This window comes from Pseudopodoces humilis, chromosome 18 (assembly GCF_049639895.1).
Source record: "Pseudopodoces humilis isolate 2021_Gansu_Grassland_sample_001 chromosome 18, ASM4963989v1, whole genome shotgun sequence".
Taxonomy (NCBI): Eukaryota; Metazoa; Chordata; class Aves; order Passeriformes; family Paridae; genus Pseudopodoces; species Pseudopodoces humilis.
Window position 1 is genome coordinate 2,472,467 of NC_142217.1, and position 18,828 is coordinate 2,491,294.

The following is an 18,828-nucleotide window of genomic DNA, read 5'->3' on the forward strand; positions in this document are numbered from 1 at the left end:
CCGTGGTCGGGTTGTGCCCTGTGCCAATGCTCAGACCTCAGGTAGTACTTGGCTGTTTCACCTGTGCATTTCCCAGAGGCAAAAATTCTGGTGGAACAACAAATGTTTGTTCTCACCTCATGATGCATGGATGAATGTCCCAGCATCGTGCCATGCTGTAGGACATCAATTTATCCCCGTGGTGGGGCAGGCAGAGACTCCCACTCACTGGACTGAGACAAGCCCCCGTGCAGAGTGGGGGGAGCACATAGCCAAGAGCTGACAGAGACAAATTCTCCGTGCTGGGGAACACAGAGCCAGGAGCTGACTTTTTCCCACATGACCTGAAGCTGTACCAGCCCCAGGGATCCATTCTCACCCCCTTTCAGGGCGCTGCGATCCCCCACCCTGCCCCTGGGCTGTCACTGAATTGCCAAACTCTTGCATCCACCCACTCTGCTCCTCTTCCTTCCCACTCCCCAGCCACGCCTGACATCCACACCACGAGCCAGCATCACTCCTGTCTGACCACAGGACAGAGTCCGAAACCCCGCAGCCCCCAGGCTGGGCAAAGGCAACTTCCCGGGCAGCCTCTCCTTTTAATTGGTGCTAATTGCTGCGTCTGTTCCTGCTGGCTGGGGAGATGTCATTGTTGAAAGGCACAGAGGGGAAGGCTCGGGGAGCTAATCCAGCTTTCAGCCGCTAAGCCCTTCGAAGGGATGGAGAAGCTCTTTCAGGTCCCTTCAGAGAGGGTACAAAGCCCGAGAGGGAAAAGGGAGAAAGAAGGGGAGCGAATCAACAGGAAAAAACTACTTTCACACGCAGCTCGGGGAAGGGTCTTTGTGTGCGAGGCTGTCGGGGGGGTTGAAGGGATGGCGCTGCGGCCCCGCCTTCTCTTCCATCCCTCGTTTATCTTTTCAGCTCCATCTGCCAAAAGGGTGACGCAGCTGGGGGCAGGATGCTCAGAGCAAGGGACCCTCACCCCGCCCTGGACGAGATGGACAGAAAACCTGCAGATGCTACTCAAAAATGAGCCTCCTCTGGTTTAACCCCTTTTGTGCCAGCAGAGCTCCCTCCACTGCTGTCGTGCTGCTTTACTGGAGGACACGGCAGTGAGGTAGGTGCAGAGTGGTGGACACGAGGGGGCAGCCAGTGGGGTGAGGTCCTCCTTGTGTCCTGGGGGTTTCCATGGCCTCACACACCTGCTGGAGGCCTCCCCTGCCTTACCTGCAGCAGCCCTGTGAGGGAGCAAAGTGGAAGGTTTTTTTCTGAGCCCCAAAACTCATCTTTCTGAAACAAGTGGAAAAGCACAAGGGCTGACACATTCTCATAGGGCATGAGGTGGCTTAAAGAATCAGCTCCAGCGCTTGTTTTGAATCCACTGCCTTTTAAGCCATTCTTAGAAGAAATCTGCTGTAACATGTATATATTAAAGTGGACAGCTGGGTTCTCAACAAGACATCGATCACAAATACTAACAAGTCCTTCTGACTTCTGGCACATCCACTGAGCCTTTCAGAGGCTGATTAATGGTACAGCCTTCCCTTGTCGCCATCCTCCCACCACCCCCTGAGACCTGGGCTCCTGTCCAGGAGGAACGAAAGGCTGTTCCTCCCTCTCCCAGACCTTCACAAGACTCTGGCATCCCCCAACCCCATTCCAAACCAGAACAAAAAGCAAAAGTCTCCACCAAAATCCCATAAGTATTCACAAGTAGGACAGCCAACTAATATCAATTTGGTATTTTGGTGACAATATTTTTCACTTGGGGAAACCTTTGCAAGGACAGACAAGCTAAAATCACCACACAGAATGAACACAAAGGATAAAATTTCGAATTGGGAACCTCAGCCTCTGCCAGGTTTTTCTGCCTGCTCCCTGTCCCCAAGCACATCTCACAGGGAACTGCTATGATTTCCCCTCTGGCCCATAGACAGCTGGTTTGCTACCCCAGGGAAACAATCCCAGACAGGCATCCCGTGCTGAGGTCTGCTGACTGGCTGGAAGACATTAGTGATTTTTGGGAAGGTTTTGGTGCTTTGGCTCATGGTGGAACTACTGCATCTCTTAGAGGACACCTGCAGCAGAGACAGGGTAGATGGTTGAGCCTTTCCCAATCCTCCAGCACAGGGGATGCTCCCCAGCATCTCTGGACAAGCACACTTCATCGCTTTGGCTCAGCACCCATCACTGTTTTAGCATTTCAGCCCCAGAAAACAAAAATGTTTAAAAATGCCTTACCCAGACACTCGTTGGCCTCACGGGCACTAGCCCGCTGCCAGGGCCGGTCGTAGTGGAAGGGCTTGCAGCGGTCGCACTCAGGTCCCTCTGTGTTGTGCTTGCAGTCGCACACCAGCTTCTGCTCCTTGTCCTTAACGCAGCGTGCCGCGTGCCCGTTGCACTTGCAGCGCCCGCCAACCTGCAGCTCCCCCACGGCGTAGTAGTAGGGAGTGGAGCCTGTGCCCCCCTCCTCCTCGCCCGTGTCCCGGCTGCCCAGATCACGGAAGAGATGTGGGCGGCTGAAGACCACGCGGATGTCGGTGGCCGTCACCCAGTCCTGGAGGACGGGGCTGCTGTCAAAGTCCTGGGCCGAGGGTCGCCCATCAAGGGTGCTGAAGGCAATGAGCCCCCCGGTGAGCGGGTAGAGGTCAGTGAGGCCATCGGTGCACAGGGCCTCCTGTTCGTTCTGCTTGGTGACCGTGGCTTTGCTGGGCTTGCCATAGATCTTACGGCACTGGGAGGAGTAGTACTGGTAGGGCACCCAGGTCTTGCCGTAGTCCATAGACTTGAGGATGGCAGTGGACTCGGGCCGGGGCGAGCAGAACTGGAGGCTGACATAGACTACCTCAAACTTCTTGCCAAGGGAGAGGGTGAGGGTGACATTCTGGGGTGAATGGTGGAGGGTTTCCGAGCGCCAACAGGTCATGTTGGAGGCAGTGTTGAGGTCAGTCAGGTAGGCGGGTGGGTGGGCTCGGCGGGGGTCTGAGGCGTTGCAGTGCCGTGTCGGGGGCTTCCCACATGTGCTGGAGGCTTGAACCTCTTTCCCAAAGGCAGCATTGACAAATTCAGGGATGCAGCGTCGAGGAGCACCATTCTCATCATAGCAAGGGTCTGGGGGAGTCTGCTGGGCCACAAAGGGGTTCACTGTCTGGGACAGGCCCAGCATGGCAGTGGTGAGGAGCAGACGCAGGAGCTGCAGGACCTCCATCCTTCTGGGGAGAGGGAAGTGGCTCCTCCCTGGAGGAAGAACAAGAGTGAGTCACACCAGCAGTGTCATGGCCAAGGCACCACCCATGTTGGGAGGGATGGTAAGGGATGGGAAACTCTGCCATGTCTGGTGCATCACCTGTACCCATCATCCCACCCTATATCCACTGATGCAGTATCCTGGGAGCAGGGCAGGGAGGCAAATTACCTCATATTGCCTCATCCACACCAATCCCTCTCTGCTCATCAGCAGGACTGAAATATCACAGAAATGGGAAAATGGCCTGAGCTTTGGAAGGAAGAGGTTGAAATCAGGGTACAGCCCTTCCCTGGCCTCTTACAAACTGTCCGGTGGTGATAGGAATGTTCCTGCCTGCCAGCAGGCACAAGCTGTCACACACAGTTCAGAGACCTTGTCACTGCATGGCTGACAAGAGCTGGTGGTGAAAAGTTAGAGGAGATCTTTCATATGCAACAGGAGATGCAAACCCCAAGTCTTCCACCTGTGGCACAAAATAGCTCCTGACAGAGCAGGAGAAACAGAAAGCAGCAAAAACACCTTGAATGCACATTGTGCAAGAGGCAGGAGCTTGTTGGAATGAAGACCTGGAGCTCCTGAACACACCACTGATTTCTTTGCTGGTTATGGGCACAGTGGCTTCTCAAAGCCAGGGGCTGGATCCCCTCCAAATTCCTCTGTCACACTACTCAGCAGCAAAGGAAGTTATTCCGGCCTCATCCCCAGGAAATCCAGGTCTGGGTCTGGTGTGTTTGTTTACTGGGGGAAAGGCCAGAACCAATTGCAGTACCTGGCTGGGCTCCTCTCTCAGCAGCTGCAGCACAGGGCCAGGGAGCTTAGTGGCTCCCAGGAGACGTGGCCCATCTCCTGAGTTACTGGCTTGAAGAGTGGAAGAGGTCTGGAGGTCACATTCCCTCCTGCTGGCTCTGAATGAATGAAGGACCTCCCTCACAATGCAGATTTGCCATGCCCCATTCTTGCCATAGCAGACCCCTGAGCTTCCTGGAGGGGTGGGTGGCATCAGTCCTGCCATCCCATGGGTTATGCTGAGCCAAAGCAAAGTTGTCCATCCTCTAACAGCCCAATGCCATGACCACGCAGGAGAGGATGCCCTGATCTCCCCCTCTCTCACTAGTAAATCTTTACAGGACAACTTGTGTTTCTCTTTGAGGAACAATGCTCTGCATGACCCAGCCCAGTACCCCTGCCTCCAACCCCCACCTACAGCCCCAGTGTCACTCCTGCCTTTCCATCTGCCCACTCTGGCCAAAGGAGGCTCCAAGGGACAGCCCATTTCAATAATCCAGGACCACTTTTTTTTGTTGTTTGTTTGTTACTCCATTTTGCAAAGAAAAAGGAGCCATGACTGTGGAAGAAAACTGCATCTCCAGGCTGCCAAACCACTAACAGGGAAAAGTTCCTCCCTGCCCAGCTAGTCAGCCCAGAGCCACAGCCTGTGCCTACCAAGGGAGCTACAGGGACAGGGGTCTCAGCCCATTCTGGGACATCTCCCCCAAGGCAAAACCTGCCCCTGTGCTTCCATGCTGTTTCCTCACTGCTTAATCCTCTTCTGATGGAAAAAGAGATGTGAAAAATTGGAAACTCCTTTGGTGGTCCCTGCATTGCCCCAGCAGCACAGTTCTATCTTTACCACAATGCTGCAGAGCCTTTTGGGGACATGTCAGCCCGTGGCTCGGTGACGTGGCTGCCAGCAAGACAAAGAATGTTGTGGCCCATGTTTGTTTTAATAGTTTTATTGTTAATGGTTTATTCCTATATTCCCCCATGTTTCCCCCAGAGTTGGTTTTCCCCTAAGTTGTAACCTCCCCTATGTTACCCATGATTGTGACCCAACCCCTTATTCCAGTACCTTCTCTATCTTTCATTGCAAACCCTGCCCCTTGTTCTGGACAAGTTAACTGTTCATCCCCAGTTAGCCCAGCCCCCTGTGATCCCTTTGGAAATCCTCAATTCCACGAGGCCCCATAGGCCCATGAGACCTGTCCTCTGCTCCCCCTTACCCTCATTGGTTCCTATATTCTAAACCCCACCTCATGTTCCTCCCCTGCATGTTACTGATTGGTTAAGATTTTGTACCACACCCCCCCCCCCCCCCCAACCTCCCTATATTTAATCCTGTGCACAGCAGTGCTCAGGGCTCTTCTGCCCCTGACCCCTTCAGCCCCAATAAATCCTTCTTTGCTGGAACCTCATACAGAGAGCCGCTTCCTTACTCCTTTGCCCAATCCCTGACATCCGTTAGCAATTCTACACTGTAGAGCAAGTGGCTCTAAAGGTTCTGCCTTAAGTAATTCCCATACTGAAGCAGCTCCCCACACCTGGTGTGGCACCAGCGTCATTTGAGCTAGCCTGAGCTCCAGTGGACCACGTCAAAAGGATACTCTCCCTGGAGTGCCCAGAGCATTGAGAAGCCACTACTAGAGGAGTGTGGCTGCAAGATTAGAGACTACAGGGATAGCAGTCTCTAATAGAGTAGCAGTCACCACAGCAGAGGAGGTGTCATGCTACAAGCACCAGGTAGTGAAGAGCATCCCCCACTGCAGGCAGCCTACAGGGCCCTGTTGGGAGTCCTGGCCCCACTGCAGGCAGCTGCCTCCTGAGCAGGAGATGAAGCTATGGCTGCTGCCAGATCCCTGCATCTGCTTGTGGAGCAAAGGTTGCAGCTGGTTAATCCCCCAACACGATCCTGACAGGATGATGCCCAGCCCCTGCCTGGTGCTGAGCAGTGCACAGTGGGCACGAGCCCTTGCCAGCCCACTAACAGAGCTCTGCTCCTGTATTCTCACCCAGAAAAGGGGCTGCAAAGTGCTGATGGACCCCCCCCCACTCAATGCCCAGAAGGACCTGGCCACGCAGATACTTGCAGAAGCCATCACAGCACCTTTGGCCCTGTGGTGCTGCCAGCCCTCTCCCCCCGACTGCCCCCCTCCAACTGCACATCCCACAGAGGGCATGCAGTTCAGGTGCTGCAGCCATCACTTCCCATCCCACCACCCACAGGGCAGCACTAGCACGGAGATAATCTGTGGGGAAAACCTCTGCTCCAGGAGGAGAGAAGAGAAACCCCCAGGACTCCTCAGCAGCTTGTGTCCATCCACTCCAGTGAGAATCAGGATGTATAGAACAAGGCATCTACTAAACTCTGCCAACAAAGAGTCTCCTCCACGCCCTCTCAGCTATGTGGCAGCAAGGTGACAGGAGTAGGGACATGCCCAAGCAAAGGCCTTTTAATTTCCTGTCTATAAGACACAAAGGTGTGGGGAAACCCATGCCCAGGGGAAAGCAACAGCAGCAGCATCTCTGGTAGCCAGGAGAGAGGCCACAGGCAAAGCTGTTATGAGCATGGAGCAGCAGGCCTAGAACCTCAGACCAGGTTACTGCTGGTTTAGGCATGCATGGGGGCATGAGCATCTCTTACTCATCCTCCCTGCCACAGTGGGAAACTTCGTCCCTCCTGCCAGTCTTACCAAGGCACAAGTCCCTGAGTTTCAGTGCCAAAGTCTTGGTGGCTCTGCTGATGGGGAGTGGCCATCAGGGAGCCAACACTCGCTCAGCAGCACATCAGCGCTGTGGAGGCAGGGCATGAGTGGAAATCATTATCATCCGCAGGACCACACACAGGCACGCACGCTCCTTGCTCAGCTCACCCCATTATCCCACTGAAAGAGAGCTGGGGCCAGTGGTCTCCGCGGGCCTCACCTCCGTATTGGAGAGGAGGGCAAGCTGCAATCTGCTCCCTTTTATGCATATTCAGCATGACCCTGGGACTGCCGGCAAGCTGCCAGAGAGGCCTGGGAGTGGGTATTTCTCTCTCTGGTCCCCATCTGCCCCCCCGCTTTCCACTTCCCAACTTTGCTGCTCCTGGTTCAGATCAAATGGAGACACTGCTTATGAAGCAGAGAGAATTGGGATGACTCCTGGGTGCTGAATCCAGCCCAGCATGTTCCTGGATCTGGCATGAGGAGGGACATGAGCAATGGAGCCCCTTTCCCAGGGACAGCATCCCAAAAGTGTCCCCAGTGAGGCTCTCAGGAGGCTGCCAGCTCCCTGCCACCAGCAGCAGCCGTGGCCCAAGGGAATATGGCACCAGGGCTCACCCTTCCCAAGGAAGCAGCTGCCCTCCCAGTTTCTCCCCAGAAGCGGCTGCATTTTTGAGGTGGGCTATTTCCTCACTCCTCCACTCCGGGCATGCTAACAGCCGTGTGGCTTGGAAGGAAGTCATGCTGCTGGAGCACTTCAGAAGTGCTTTAAAAAAAAAAAAATTAGCTTCCACATCCAACACCTCCACACCCCTTCCCTCTACAACCACATGCTTCTCAGAGCAACCAGCAGTGTTTCCCTGCCTTGTGGGAGACTTGTCAGGACAATGCTCCAGCCCACCATGGGCTCCTTTTCTATCATCTTTCCAGGAGGCAGTGCTACCAAGGGTGATGCTGGGTGCAGATGCATGCCTGGAGCTCCAGTCTCCCGAGGCTGAGCCATCAGGTAGGTCCTTGGTCCCCAGAACAGAATGGATGAGGCAAGTGCAGCAGGTGAGGCAGGGCAAGGAGAACAGACTTCCCACAATGTGGATGCTGGTGCCTCCAGCAGGCCCAGGGTCATCACCTGGCAGACTGGGGCCACAGCAACTTTGCTGAAGTAATTACAGGATTAGGTGGAACAACACAGGGCAGGGAGGGAAGCAGGTTATGAAGCAAATTTGATCCCAGGACCTTTGCAGCACAGGAGCAGCCTTCTCTAATTAAAGTGGAGGGGAAGGCACAAGTGGTGCTCTGCTGTTGGAAAAATGTGGGCTTAGAGGGCAGGTGATGGCTAAAGCTGAGCAGCCAGCACTGCCCTGGAAGGGGATGGGAGAACCCCAAGGAATGACAGGGGAATTGTGCTGCTCGGCCAGGTTGATGCCCCTGCACTAATGCTGCTGCCACGCTGCAGCCGACTGTGTTTCTCCTCCAGGTCAGGACAGCATGGTGTGGGGGGGATTTGCATCACTTGAGGAAAAGACATGGCCTTACTTGGAACTGGTTGAGATGGGAATGACTGGTCCGTGTGGGGCAGGGATGGAGCCACCCACCCACATGGGACACAAATATGCACAGCAAAAGGCATGGATCAGGAAGCAGAGATTCCTGGGCAAGGACCAAAGGACCTGAATACTTGAGGGGGTCCAACAACTAAGACTCTTGGGTAAGACTGATCCAGGAGGACTGCTCGTTCCTGAACTGTCATCCCCAGTAAAGCCCACCAGCACCTCTGAGAAGGAAGCCACTGGGAGGATAGGGCAGGACCCAAAGCAGAAGAGGAATGATGTGCTCAGAGAAGCTGAAACCAGGCACAAATGACCAGAGCATCTCCCTTAACCAAGCTGTATCTGCTACTACAACCTGCACATTTCCACCTTGTTCCAGGCCCTTTGTAATGAGGGCATCTGCACTCCCTCGCCACATGTGCTGTGGGAGCAACCCCCTGCAACTCTGCCCCAGCCCATGAATAAGATCCATCCTGGGGGGCTGCCAGCATCCTTGGATACCCAGGTCCCTCTCCCACCATGCCGATGCCAGCTCGGGGAAGCTTAATTCCTCCACCTAACAAAGAGAATCAGGCCCAAACTCTGCTCTGGCTGTGGATAAATCATTCCATGTGTTTCTGGGATATAAAAACACAACTGAGAAGTATTTTAAGTGAAAGGAAAAACTCCATGGAGCCAAGGTACTGGTCCGGCTCAGCTTTCCAGAGGGAGGGAGTGTGCGCTGGGAGAGGATGGAGGGATGCAGTGTGGCTGAGAGTGCTAATCGCCTTCCCAGCTGCTAATGGAGCAACTGGTGCCCACTTGGGACATGGCTAATGGCACAAAGGAGATGCCTCATTTTCCTTTACAAGCTCCCTCATCTCTCCTGATATTTAAGTATCAGAAGCTTCTGAGTGCTTACGGCCCCACATCCACAGGGCTGCCCACTCCACGCAGCCCCTTGGGCTCTCAGCCCCGTGCATGCACAGCTCAGGGGGCAATTACACAGCAGCATCATCCTGCAGCAGGCACTGCAGGTGATGGATATTGCAATGCACTCTTGGCAGGTCGGAGCCAGAATTACACAAGCCATACGATACCCCGGTGGTGCCAGGAGACACGTACAAATTACACTGCACACAGGAAAGGATGGGCCAGATTCTGACCTCAGTGCTTTGGCATCAGCCCGAAGTAACTCCATTCACATCAGGCCAAACCAAGACGTAAGCAACTCCATTCAAATTTACACTGGCATACCTGTGGTCAGGATCTGGCCTGGCTTGAATTAGTTGCAGCCCAATGTTACAAAAGGCAGCAATGGAGCCCAGATTTCCAAGGTTATTGAAAACAACCAAAAAATAAAGGAAAAAAGAAATCCACCATAAAACAAACAGTCCCCAGGCTATTCAGCTATGTGCATGGAGCTGTCAAATGCAGGATACTCGGACACATCCCTGCTCACCAGTTGTAGTAACTCATAAGCCATACTGACCACAGGAAGGAGGGACCAACACCCAGCATGGGTGAGCCCATTCTGCTCACCACTGGCCCTGGGTAGAGGTGGTCCCACTCTGGGGAGAGGAGACTTCAGCATAGTATCACCCATGTTATGTGGACCTGAATCCATTTTTCTGCAACACTCTTGCATTCCCCAGCTAGTACAAGCTGGAGATCTCCTCCTAAAGTTCCCAGTGCAACAGTAGCTCAAGGAGACATTTAGAGCTCTTGACTTTGCAGGACAAGCAAGCACTCCCTGGATGCATTTGGATTCCTTGTGGGTCCCTGCCAACTCAGGGTGTTCTATGACTTTTTTCTAGCCCATTTATTAACCTCTACTACATCTTGACCAGACAGTTGTTTTACCCAACCCTAACTCCACCGCAGTCTTCCGAACCCCTCTGCACATTCCTGCCACAGTGCTTAGCTCTACTGAGTGGTCTCAGCAGTATCCCTCAAGGTGCAGAGGGTTTTCCTCCCACTATTCCCAGTGGATGCAAGGGATTCAGAGTTCTAGTCCACAAGTACTCATTGCTTCCACCCCTTTCCACTCCATATGAGAATAAAGTGATCTGGTTTCCATAACATCCCTCATTGCATTTTCACAACATGACGGGCACAGATGTTGAAAATAGTCTGGATGAATATTTAAAATGGTATTCAGAAATGACAACATTTGGCCAGCTTTGAAAGATCTCTCACATTGGGCAGAGGATGGCTCACAATAACGGGCTGGAAACATTCTGCACTTTGACATCTCATTTTTTTTACCCCCTCTCTGGCTATTGGTGCGATATTTCATGCCCCTGGTGTCCCACAGTCTGTTATTGCTTGAGTGCCAGCCAAGCCTGCAGCATTAGGAAGAAGCTGTCACGTACGTTTTTAAACATCACGGGGCAAAGTGGAATATGGAAAATCTGTCGCGTTTCCATACCAAGCACAAGTGTCCTGCGCAGGCTCAGGGAGGGGCTCCAAGGGGCACAAAATAATTGCTTCCTTATGGAGCAGGGCCTGACTAACCAGGGTGGGGGAACAGGAGGCAGAGGTGCTCTCTCAACATTCTTGACATGGTGGGCTGCTTCCCTGCTGAAGATGTGTCAGCACATCCCCCAAGGTGTGCACTGATGCTCACCTCCTTCTTCAGGGCTGGGGAAACTCCCTCTTGGAGTCACACTTAACACTTCCAGCAGCCAGCCAAGGTGGGACCTCCATTCTGTCCAACCCAGAAGAAGACACCATTGTTCTGGTGCTCAGAGAGCAGTGGAAATGCCCCTCAGCTTCAACACCTAGCAGCTTTCATTTCTGGTGAGCATCTTGTGCTCAGCTGCATCCCTAGGCCAGGCTTCTCTCTTCCACAGCCTGCAGACACACATCAGCTCCTTCCCAGCCTGGCATTACACCTTCCCTCTTCTCTGCGGAGACCTACCTTCCTTCCACACACACGCGGAAGAGGAGGGGATGTTGGGATACTTGCAGCCCACCCTGACCTTGGACTGCTAGATCTCCTGTCCCCTCATCAGCGTGCTCCAAACAGGTGTCAGAGCAGCACAGCAGCTCCCTCTGTTTTGTAAATGGGATATTGCAGAAAAAGAGAAAAAAAAGTTGACCTCTATCCATCCAAACACCTTGGGGTGTGTGTCCAGCACAAAGCTGAAGCTACATCCCTCTCCACTGGCTACGGAGAGATCTAGCCTCTCCTATCTCTGAGAGACAGGCAACGGCAGACTTGGCTGGGAAAGAAGGATCTGTGGCATTTCCAGCCATGCAGGGTGTGCACATCCAGGTCTGCACTCAGTACTGTCTCAGTCTGGCCACTAGTCCAACACAAATGGCATGGACGGAGGTGGCGATGCTCAGCCTGGATTACATCCCATACATTCATGGGATGAGCTGCCTGAGAGAGCAGTTTCCATGCCCAAGTGCTGCATAGATGAGCATCAAGCCAGCAGGGTCACTGTGCTGCCAGAGGAGCTTATGCTCCTGCCCACAGGGCCTTCCTCACCCACCCTGCTTGGCGATGCAGCAGACTGCCAAGCACCATGTCCCCATGGACATGTTAGTCCTCATCCCAAGAAAGCTGACTTTCCACCCACTCTCCAGTGGGCCAGGGAAGCTGTGGGTAGGATAGTGTTTTGAGGAAATGAGGTTTCAGCAGCTCCAAGAGAGGAAAAAAAAAAGCAAAAGCAAACCCACCAAACGCAGCCCAGCTTCCCTTCTTCCCATGAAGCTGCCCACTTGCACATTCACTGGCTAGAGCTCTCATCCCAGCTGTGGCTCAAGGGCCGGGTGCCCGGGGTGCCAAGGGTCTTGCCCAGCCCGGCTCCAGAACTGCAATGGAGCAGAGCACATCCAACAGAAGCTGTTTCCAAAGGGAGCCAATCCTTTGAGCCACCCCGAAGGGGAGTCTCTCGGAGCAGCCATGCTGGGAAGGGACCAGCGATGGTCCCCAGCCTGGGACAGCGACTAGGGCGATGCCGCCCGCACAGGTAGGTGGCTTTGTGCTGGCAGAGCCCTCACAGGCGGAGCAGAGCCTGCAGTGGGACCAGCGGGCAGGGGACCACGTGCATGCCTCGTGCCCGGTCAGCCGGGGCTGGCACCGCAGGCTCGGCCTGGCAGGGCTCCCCTCTGCCCGCACCGCACCCGCACTGAGCGGGGTTGCGACACTGCGGGGCTCCGTACGGCGCCGAGAGCCCCCGGGCCGGCTCTGCGGGGCGGCGGCAGCGAGCCGGGCCGGGCCGAGCCGGGCCAGGGTGCGGAGCGGCGGCGGCCGGAGCTGCCCGGGGACGGGAGCGGGGCTCGGCGGCAGGCGGACAGCCCCGCTGCGGGGAGGTCCTGCTCTCGGCAGTGAAAGGATGGAAAGGGAAATAAAGGGAGGGTGAGTGCGGGGGGAGAGGGAGGAATAAAAGGCAACGAGGGAGGGAGCGGTGGGGACGAGAGCGGGAGCCCGGAGCGCCGGGAAGTTGGGAGCGCAGCTTACCGCGGCCGGGCAGGTAGCGGGGCCGGTGTGGGCAACAGGTCCGGGAGCGGCGGCGAGAGGAGCCGGGGCCGCGGCGAGGCGGACGGCGGGCAAGGGTAGCTCCTTCCCGGTGCTGGCCGCAGCACGAAGAAAGGAAAAAAAGTGAAGAAAAGGGTGGGTGGGTGGGTGGGGGGGAAGCAATGATAACAAATTTCCAGGGAATCGTGCGTGGAGGACGAAATAAGGCGAAATAGTGGAAAGCGGGAGCGCTGCTCCCGGCGGTGCGGGCGGGTCCCAGCGCCGTGCCCGCAGTCGGCCGCGCTCCCGCCCGCGGCAGCTTCGGCTGCGGGAGGGAGGGGGGAGGCGGGGGGAGGGCGAAAAGGAGAGGAAAGGGAAAAGAAAAAACACCCCTTAAAAAAATAATAAAAACGAAAAGAAAAGCAAGAATTGGAGAAACTGAGCCCCGACCGCCGCCTGGACGCGGAGTAAAAAGGCTCCAATAAATCCCGGGTTGAAAAGAAGGGAAAAGTCACCTCCCCGAGGAAATCAGAAGCAGATTTCTAGCCATTTAATCACATGCAGGGAGGTGTGTGCGTGTGCGCCGCCCGCCGCCGCTGCCAGCCCTGCCTCCGCCCTCCGCCCCGCCGGCAGCCCAGCGGGCAGGGCCGGAGCCGGGCGGGGAGCGGGGCCGCCCCGGCGGCGGGCAGCGATCCCCGCGGGGTCCCGGGGGCAGCGATCCCCTCGGGGTCCCGGGGGCAGCGATCCCACCTGCCGCCCGGCCAGCCCCGCCGCACCGCAGGAGTTCGCTCAGCCCACAGCGGGTCCATCCCCGCGGAGTGCGGGTGGCTGCGGACCGTAGCCCACCACGCCGAGGGCTCGGCGGTGCCGCAGCCAAGGCAGCCGGTTATTCTCCCTCTGCTTCCCAGAGCAAATGAGGCATTTACCAGGCGGGAGCAGCTCCTCTTACGGAGGAAGCTGGAGTCTCCGCTCCATCCCGTGGTGCAGGGGCTTTTCACGCGCTGCTACACCAGAGTCGCCCTTGGTCTCTGATTTTTGGGCGGGGAGAAAGAGAAGCGGGGCACTTCCGTACCCAGCAGCTCCCTCCGGGCTGCCCCTGGGGGGCTGCTCCGCTATCCCCAGGCCACCTGCGAGCGGGGCACAAAAAAGGTGAAACTAATTTAATCAGTTTGCACGAGGCGGTGCAGGAGAGCAGGAAACCCGGACGTGGATTCTTTCCCTCACTGTGGTCGTGTTCACAGCTCTGCGGCCCCCACATCTGCCAGTCTGGCCTGGAGAGCATCCTCTTGTAATTGCCCTTGCAATGGATGTGACGACTGAAGACAGCACCAGAGACGGGAAGAAGGGCAAGGTGCCAGCACAGTGCCCACCCGTTACGTTCAAAGCCCCACCCACCATCACCCTGCTCCCGGGGGACCCTCGGTTACCCACATCCTGTTGCTCTGGGGCAGCAGGTTGCAGGAGCAGTTCTCCCAGCCGGCTGGCAGATGCTCACTGAAGGAGCAGACCCCAGCTGGCTGCAAGCCCCAGGGAAATTGCTGTTGGCTGCTTTCTGCCTTGTTGCACTAAACACATTCCTCCTCTTATTCCAGCAGCAGGAACGTGGATAAACAGGAGTGAAGCCTGGGTGACAGGACAGAGAAGACTGGGCCATGAGCAGGGGAACATCAAGGCTCTAAGTCCAATGCTACGGGTGTCTTGTAGCCCCTCTGTCTCTCTTGGGGACACTCGTGCATTTGGACAGCTGGGCAGTCAAGCCAGAAGCCATAAAAGCAGCCCCAATGCAGATCCCAGATGAGACACCAGTGCAGGACCTATGTTTGCTTTGTGTGGGATCAGATCAGACTGCAAGGCAGAGCAAAGCCCAGGGTTGTAAGAACAGTGTGGCACCAGGGACAGTCTGGGATGATGTATGCAATAAGGCAAAATGGGGCATGGCTAGAAGTGACATGAAGTAGGAATTGTCCAAGGGATGGACCTGAAGGCATTTTCCTCACCAGGAAACACAAGGACAGCCATGAACGTGAGCCGTGATACTGAACCAGCCTGGCCTGGCTGCTCCAGGGTGGTGCTGAGCTGGGGGGGCTGCATCACCACAACCTCAGTGCTGCTGTTTTCACACCCATTGAACCCCCACCATCCTGTGACTCAAACATGATGTTAGAAACACTGGTCAGCATATGAAAAAGTTTTGGGACTGCTGTCCACAGGCCCCACGTCAGTGAAAGCTCAGTTGAGATTGGCAAAAGCGGTTTCCTGAATCCCTGTTTCCCCTGTTCCCTCTTCATAGGATGGAGAGCCTGAGAGAAAGATGTGAATCTGATTTTGACAAATGGGAGTGCTACAGACATCAGCAGGGATGGAACACTCACTGAAGTAGGAATCAGACTGTGAGACCCTTTCAGTGTTCTTCCACATGCTGACATCACCCAGCATTTGCTGCCTTCCTGGGCAGATCTGGCAGGACTGGCAGGATGAGAGAACAAGCACACTGTGTTGTTTGTCACCCTGCAGTCTGCAGGAAGCTCTGCCCATTGCAAGTTCCCAATCTGCATCCATTCCTGCTCCTTGTGCCTCATGAAGGCACAGTATTTGGTGCCTGCCAGGCCTCCCAGACAACAAAGGATTGCTGAAAGGACACAGACATCCACAAGCTGTTGGAGCAAAAGCACCAGCACCAAGTCAGCTGGGGCAGATACAGAATTGTTGAAGGGGTTGGAGGGACCTTAAAAGATCATCCAATCCAATGGCACAGCAGGGATATCTTTCACCAAATTGCTCATTCAAACCTATACTTGAGCACTTTCAGGCATGGTGCAGCCACAGCTTCTCTGGGCACCCTGTGCCAGGCCCTCACCACCCTCACAGGGAAGAATTCCATCCCAATATCCTATCTAACCTTGCCCTCTGGCAGTGGAAAGCCATTCCCCCTTGTCACTGCAAAGTCCCTCTCCAGCTCTGTTGGAGCCACTTTAGGAACTGGAAGGGGCTCTAAAGTCCCCTGGGGCCTTCTGTCCCCCAGGCTGATGCCCTCCTCTGCCCTCTGTACCTCGGCCCCCTGCTCCCCACTTCTCCTGCAGCACACACTCAGAGCCAGCCCAGCCCTGCAGAGCCCTGACCATTGCCTTGTGCCCACAGAGTGGCTCGGAGCCAGCACCGGACCCCGACACTGACCCCGACCCCGACCCCGATCCCGACCCCGACCCCAGCACCAATCCCGACCCCGGCACCGATCCCGATCCCGGCACTGATCCCGACCCCGACCCCGATCCCGATCCCGATCCCGGCACCGATCCCGATCCCGATCCCGATCCCGGCCCCGATCCCGATCCCAATCCCGGCACCGATCCCGATCCCGGCACCGATCCCGATCCCGACCCCGATCCCAATCCCGATCCCGATCCCAGCACCGGTCCCGATCCCGATCCCGATCCCCATCCCCACCCCGATCCCCGCACCGATCCCGATCCCGGCACCGACCCCGACCCCGACCCCGGCACTGATCCCGATCCCGATCCCGACCCCGTCTCCGATCCCGATCCCGACCCCGATCCCGACCCCGATCCCGATCCCGACCCCGATCCCGATCCCCATCCCCATCCCCATCCCCATCCCCATCCCCATCCCCATCCCCATCCCCATCCCCATCCCCATCCCGACCCCGATCCCGATCCCGATCCCCGATCCCGATCCCGGTTCCGGTCCCGATCCCGACCCCGATCCCGATCCCGATCCCGATCCCCATCCCGATCCCGACCCCGACCCCGATCCCGATCCCGATCCCGATCCCCATCCCCATCCCCATCCCGACCCCGATCCCGGCCCCGACCCCGATCCCGATCCCGATCCCGGTCCCGACCCCGATCCCGATCCCGGTCCCGGTCCCCATCCCCATCCCGACCCCGACCCCGACCCCGACCCCGATCCCGATCCCGATCCCCATCCCGATCCCGACCCCGACCCCGACCCCGACCCCGATCCCGATCCCGATCCCCATCCCGACCCCGATCCCGATCCCGATCCCGATCCCGGGTCCCCGCGGTCGGTGCGCGGCGCTCGCGCGCCCCCTGCCGGCCCCGGCGCGCGGGAGGAGCAGCGGCAGCGCCGGGCACCGGACCGGGATGCGCGGCGGCGCCAGGGCCCGGCACCGCGTCCGGCTCACTCGCTACATGAGCCCAGCTGTAATCCAGTCCCCAGCGCCGCCGAGGAAGGAGAACGTGTCACAGCGGGCCGCCCCAGCCCCATCCCGGTGTGTCGGAACGGCTCCTTGAGGTGGAGGCTCGAGCTTCCACACAAGCAGGGAAGAGACCCTACCTTCTACCTCGCCCCTCTTTAACCCCCTCGCTGGAGAAGGAAGAGGTTTACTGCCAGAAGGGTGGACTCCTTTGACTGGTCCCACAGGCCCCGCTCCCAATGCAGTAAGAGAGGAGGATCCCATTTCAGCCACTGGGTCATCTTCAGGATGACTCCATACTTCTCATGATTCCCTTTTTCTGTGCTATTTACTACTCCAAGGGCACCTTATCTGCCTCCCTTTTGGAACTATCAGTCTCCTGAAAGACACCTCTGCTTGCCCACCCTGTGCTCAGAACCCTGTGGGGACAGAACCTCCGTCCCCACACATAGTTTTTTCTGGAGTGCAGGTCACAGGAGCTGTTGTCAGGAACTGAAATGACCTTGCAGGGAGGTACAGACACCCTCCTTGTGTGGTGTGATTTGCCCAAGGCATCCTGCCGTGCTCTGTCACACCAGTGGCTTGGGGCTCACCTCAGCCTCAGCAGCCCTTGCGAGTCTGTTCCCTCCACTCTGACTCTCCTGCTCACCACCAGACTTCCTGTAGGCCCAGTGCATCCATGGTGCATTTGGGACCCTCCTCTTGCTCTGCACAGCTGGGGAACAGAAATGTCCCGGACTTTCTGCCCAGCTTGGGGTCCAGGTGCTGGCAGCACCAGGGTTTGAACACTGTGGGGATAGGGGGGCAGCCCAAATAGGTCCTCCCCGGCGACCAATAACTCTGCTCTGGGCCACAAAAACTCTTCTCTACCATCCAAAAAGGTCAGGATGGGCAGTTCACCCTGGTGTAGACAGGGTTTGTTTGTTGAAAGGTGTGCAGTGAGTGTAGCTTGGGGAGAAGGAACGCAGTGTGACATCACCAACCCAGCATATAACTCCATGTAACACATGTAACCACTGTGCCCTGGCCCTGCTCACCCCAGCATGAACATTGCACAGCTCAGGCACAGTGCCAAAGCTTCAGCTTATAGCCCCAGGCCAAGGTGGGGCAGCCCAAAGGACTGCAGTCTGCTAGCAAGGCTGGAGAGATGTAGAACCTGCAGTGGTGTGTGCTGAGGCCATGTTCTGGTGACACTGCCATTCCCGGTCTTGGACTGAGGGATGCTGTGGAATGAGGCTGCAGAGGCTGGGGACAATATACAACAAAGTCCACAAAAACGCTCCACGCTCCCGGGAAGTGGCAGTTCTGCAGGCACTCCAGGCTCTGCTCTTCTAGCACATCTTCAGCTCTGTGTTATCCCACTGTGGCTACTTGGAGCCCATGGCAAGGGGACTTGCATGGCCCTGCTTACAGTGAAAACATTCCTGGACAATGCTGATGAGCGTGTCCCAGGTGCCCCTATTCAGATGTAAACAGCTGGGTCATGAACTGAATTTTTCCCTCTTTCTCTCTCATCAGCTCCCTGAGCTGCAAGACCTAAGCCTGGCCCTTTCCTGAATACGCTTTGGTTCATCTTTAACTAATTCCATCCCCGCATCACTGCCATGGCTGTGTATGCAGACCACTCAAACATGTCGCCCCCACACCTTACACTCCTGTCTGCGCCCCCCTGCACTGCAGTGACCGCTGTGGCACCGGCATCCTCCCTCCCCACGGCAGGCAAAGGGACACGCGTGTCCCCATGGACGTGGCAGCAGCCGCGGGCCCGTTCGGCCGCTGGGGGAGCCCAGCCCAGCCCGGCGGCCGCGAGGTGGAGCCGTTCCCCCGCAGCTGCGGCCGCTCCGTGCCGGAGGGGCTCCGGTAGCCGGGAGAGAGTGCATTGGAGCAGCGGGACAAACCCGTCCTGCGGGGGCACTGACAGACGAGTGTATGTTCCCGTCGGCAGGAGGATG

General features: G+C 56.7%; 1 protein-coding gene across 2 annotated transcripts in view; it reads right to left on the bottom strand.

Moving 5' to 3' along the window:
• Window positions 1–13,769, bottom strand: part of NTN3 (netrin 3) — a 33,210-nt gene extending 19,441 nt beyond the window's left edge. Inside the window, exons 1-3 of one of the 2 annotated variants that reach the window (XM_088064080.1) lie at window positions 13,629–13,769; window positions 12,706–12,817; window positions 2,221–3,216 (exon numbers count right to left, since the gene is read on the bottom strand). In XM_088064080.1, the coding sequence (XP_087920206.1) occupies window positions 2,221–3,187 (967 nt within the window). In that variant the 5' untranslated portion in view covers window positions 3,188–3,216; window positions 12,706–12,817; window positions 13,629–13,769. Of the gene's footprint in view, window positions 1–2,220; window positions 3,217–12,705; window positions 12,832–13,628 lie in introns of those variants that run through there. The other variant, XM_005522782.2, reaches the window with a different exon arrangement.
• Between the last annotated feature and the right edge of the window lie 5,059 nt (window positions 13,770–18,828).